This window comes from Orycteropus afer, unplaced genomic scaffold (assembly GCF_000298275.1).
Source record: "Orycteropus afer afer isolate SDZICR_OR568_19922 unplaced genomic scaffold, OryAfe1.0 scaffold00014, whole genome shotgun sequence".
NCBI lineage: Eukaryota > Metazoa > Chordata > Mammalia > Tubulidentata > Orycteropodidae > Orycteropus > Orycteropus afer.
In genome coordinates, this window is record NW_006921601.1 from 17358733 (window position 1) to 17362868 (window position 4136).

At 39.0% G+C, this 4136-nt stretch overlaps 1 protein-coding gene across 1 annotated transcript in view; it reads left to right on the plus strand.

Annotated features, from left to right (window-relative positions):
- Nucleotides 1–592: 592 nt before the first annotated feature.
- The window catches only part of GTF2H1 (general transcription factor IIH subunit 1), a 28912-nt gene continuing 25368 nt past the window's right edge, over nt 593–4136 (plus strand). Inside the window, exon 1 of the mRNA XM_007955666.1 lies at nt 593–746. Coding sequence (XP_007953857.1) covers nt 593–746 — 154 coding nt within the window. The remainder of the gene's footprint in view (nt 747–4136) is intronic.

Here is a 4136-nt window from a genome sequence, read left to right on the forward strand (position 1 = left end):
TTAATTGAAGTCGTCTAGAACCAAACCTGCAGTATCTCCGATGTATGCCTGTACTTAAGTTGAAACAAATTTGAACTAATTATTCAGTAGGGTCCTGTATGATTCTGAAGTTCTATAATTCTTAATATAGATTAAGAACCACATATTTGTTATCAATTGTGTATTTAACATTTAAGACTGTAACTGAGGAAAATAAAAATACTTTTCATGAGCATATGTGAAAATGTTTTGAAAAACTGCCAGGTGTTATGTAAGTATTGTGTAAATCAAACCAAAGGTAGAAACAAAATGAAATTTGATTTTAAAGGAATAATGCCATAGAAGTTTTATCTAAAATTGAGTGAGGAAAGAGACTGACCCACTTCTTGTTAATTTCTTGTGGTTTAGGTTTTAGATTTGACCCTATAAGTCAATAAATTAACCATAGAATTGATGTGTGACTTCTGTCCATAGTATTAATGAAGCTATCCAGTCCTTTCCAACCTCAGTCTATATATGTATGTAACTAGAGTAGCTTATTAACACCAAATTTAAAGGAACTGGTTTTTTTCTTCGTCCCCCCCCCCCCCCCCGCTGGCACCTGTAAGCCATCATGGCAACTTCATCTGAAGAAGTTTTACTGATTGTAAAGAAGGTGCGTCAAAAGAAGCAAGATGGAGCACTATATCTCATGGCAGAAAGAATTGCTTGGGCACCTGAAGGCAAAGATAGATTTACCATCAGCCATATGTATGCGGATATTAAATGTAAGTCACCAGTGGTCTAATGTATCATATTTGCCAGTAATTTTAGAAAAAGATTACATAGTTTTGAAGGGTTTTTTTAATAGAATCAAAAAGATAAAACCATATAGAATAAGGAGTTCTGGTGGTGTTGTGGTTAAGCATTGGGCTGCTAACCAAAAGATAAGTGGTTCGAATTCACCAGCCACTTAGTGGCAGAAAGACAAGGAAGTCAGCTTTCATAAAGATTTACAGCTTTGGAGACCCTGTAAGGGGTAGCTGTGAGTCAAAATCAAATCGATGGCAGTGGGTTTGATTTTGGTATACACTACAGTATATATGCTTTTTTTTTTTTTAATTAATCAAATTCACTGCCATCGAGTCAAACCTGACTTGTAGTGACCTCTCCTTGGGTTTCCAAGGCAGCCCAACCTTCCTTCCGAGGAGTGGCTGATGGGTTCGAACTGCCAGCCTTCTGGTTATCAGTCAAATGGCTTAGGCATTATGCTACCAGAGGTCCTTTTTAATTAATAATAGAACTTACATAGTTTTACATATGTAGATCTGTTTCATATGGATCATATATGCCTTCTTTTATGAGTTGCATAACATTGCTCAATGGATGTACAATCATGTATTTTAACCAGTCATCTGTTGGAGAATATGTAGGAAGTTTCCAGAATTTTCTTAGTGGAAAACTCATAGCGACCCCTCCTTGGGTTTCCAAGGTAGTATCACTACAGAAGTAGATTGCCCAACCTTACTTCTAAGGAGTGGCTGGTGGATTTGAACTGCCAGCCTTCTGGTTAGCAGTCACATGCCTTAGGCACCATGCCCCCAGAGCTCCCAACAATGTTGTGGCTTGGATCTGTATGTTTAATATCTTTCTGAATAGTGTATACAGGATACATCCCTCCAGTGGACTGGTGTAAATGGTTCATACATTTAAAATTTCAACAGATGTCAGATTACCCTTCAATAAAATTCTACCGTTTAAGCAAATTGTCTAATTACTCTCTGGTTATATGGCCATCATTTGTTGAAATAATAGACTCAACTTTCTCCTGAATATAGATGGAAAAAGTAAGGAATATAATCTTTTTTTAGTTTTTTCTATTGTGAAGATTACAATCAAAATCCTTTCTCTTTACAAATTTGCAAGATATAGTTTTAATTTGTTACCCAGAGGATATGGTAATTTGTGGCTCAGTATTAATCCCAAAACCAAAAAAAAACTCACTGCCTTCAAGTCGGTCCCAACTCATAGCAACCCTGCGTATAACAGAACAAAACACTGCCCGGTCCTGTGCCATCCTAACCATCATTGTCATGCTTTAGCCCATTGTTGTCACTGTGTCAGTCCATCTTTTTCAGGGTCTTCCTCTTTTTCACTGATCCTCTGCTTTACCAAGTATGATGTCCTCTAGGGACTGATCCCTCCTAATAACATGTCCAAAGTTTGTGAGACAAGTCTCACCATCCTTGTTTCTAAGGAGCATTCTGACTGTACTTCTTCCTAGACAGATTTGTCTGTTATCTGTTAATAGTACCTCCTTTTAAAACTTGTGAAAAAATGCATCACAAGTTCCTGATAACAGTCTTAAAAACTAACATTTATAATAAAATAAACTCATAAATTAGGAGCTGCCAGTATTAGCATTTCTCTCAAATGAGCAGCTTGCCCAGTAGCTTTGTGAAGCACTACCTAATTGATACCCAAGGTGCAGTAAAGAATGTGCCTGTTTCCCATCTCAACACATAGCAGATGTTGGGGAGGGAACAACATATCTAAATCTAGATTTACTTAGATCAGTTTTCACTTTAAGTTTAATGTTTAAAAGAATGCCCATTTCTGAAAGAAATCATTGAAAATTATCAGCAATAAGTTACTAAAGTGAAAATCGGTATTTTTTGTCATAGCTGAAGTTAGCTAGTCAGAAAGTTTCAGAAGGAGAAAGGCTTCTTAAAGGCAGGAGCTAAGACTGAGCAAGGATAAAAGCAGTGACTAAGAAAAGGTACATAGAGGGATTCCAGTAAGATGGCGGAATAGGCAGGCAAACTACACAGACCCTCTTCAACAAAGAAAAGAGGAACCAATTGACACAGGTGCAGAAGATAATCCTGGAGCTCTGAGCTTTGAAAGGAAGGATACAGAAGTGAATTAAACTCTATCAAGTAGAAAAACCTGCATGAAAACACCGAAAAGGAGACATAGGGAGCTTTGGTCTATCAGCAATCCTGACAGCACGGACAGCTTGGATATTGCCGGGTGGGGTTAGGACCTAAGAATTAACCTAAAAATCAGCCTTGCTAGCCAGAGGCTGCATGGAGGACTGCACTGGTGGCTTGTGAACAAAAGGGGAAGCAGTGAGGAGGGAGACAGGCTGACCTGTGGACTTTCTCCTGTCTGGAGGGTGCAGCCATTTTGAATGTTTGCAAGCAGTTCGACCATTTTGGATATTTAAAGCGACAACGTTCTCTCAGAATCCAGGAACCTAAGAATAGGCTCCCCTTGCTAGGGACCACAAAGACATTCTGGACACCAATGACTGGAAAGGTGCGATATTCCCTTTGTTACTTTTATACGCCATACCCTCTTGGTGAACAGAGGTGCAGCCATCCCTTATTCCCACCTACCTTCTGGGCCAGCAGGAATTCTATCCCAGTCTATGTGCTCCCACGGAGCCTGGGTTCCCTTCCCTGCCCAGATTTTTTTTTCCCTTTTTTTTTAAGTTTGTATTTGTCTGTTTTAACACTGTTATTATTTCATCCTTTTTATTATTATTCTTTAGTCTTTCTTCCCAGGTTCTAGTTTTCAGCTTTTTCTCTCTTCCTTGTTGCTGATTCCCATTTTTTCTTTCTTGTGGTTAACCCCATTCTTTGTCTTTTTGCATCTTTCCCATTTTTTTCTTCATTATTCTCCCACTCTACTTCTTTTCTCTTATTGCCCCCTCCCCAGATATTGCGGAGTTTGTTTGTTTTTTTTTCTTTTTTTGGTGATTGTTCCTGTGTGTTTATGCAGTGTTTTTGTCTGCTTGCTTTTACATTTTTGATGGTTTTTCGATTGTCATTTTTGTCTTAACTGAGTGGGAGATGGCAACGGTGCCCATATGAAGCAACCACACCTGCACCTCCTGTAACTCTACTTACTGAGCGAGAGCCACCACTTCCTTCTCCACCAACTGGCCAACAATAAACAACCACCAAGAGCGTGGCTCACCCTTAACTGCTCTTCACAAACAGTTAGCAGAGATGTAAATACAACAGTGTCACAATGTCTCACAGACAACAGACCATCACAGTCCACACAAAGAAGTAGGATAAAGTGGTAGAAACAAGGGAGCAGGATACAGACCCAGAACACATCCCTGAAGAAGAAGCAGCATTGGAACTCCCTGATAAGGAATTCAAAAG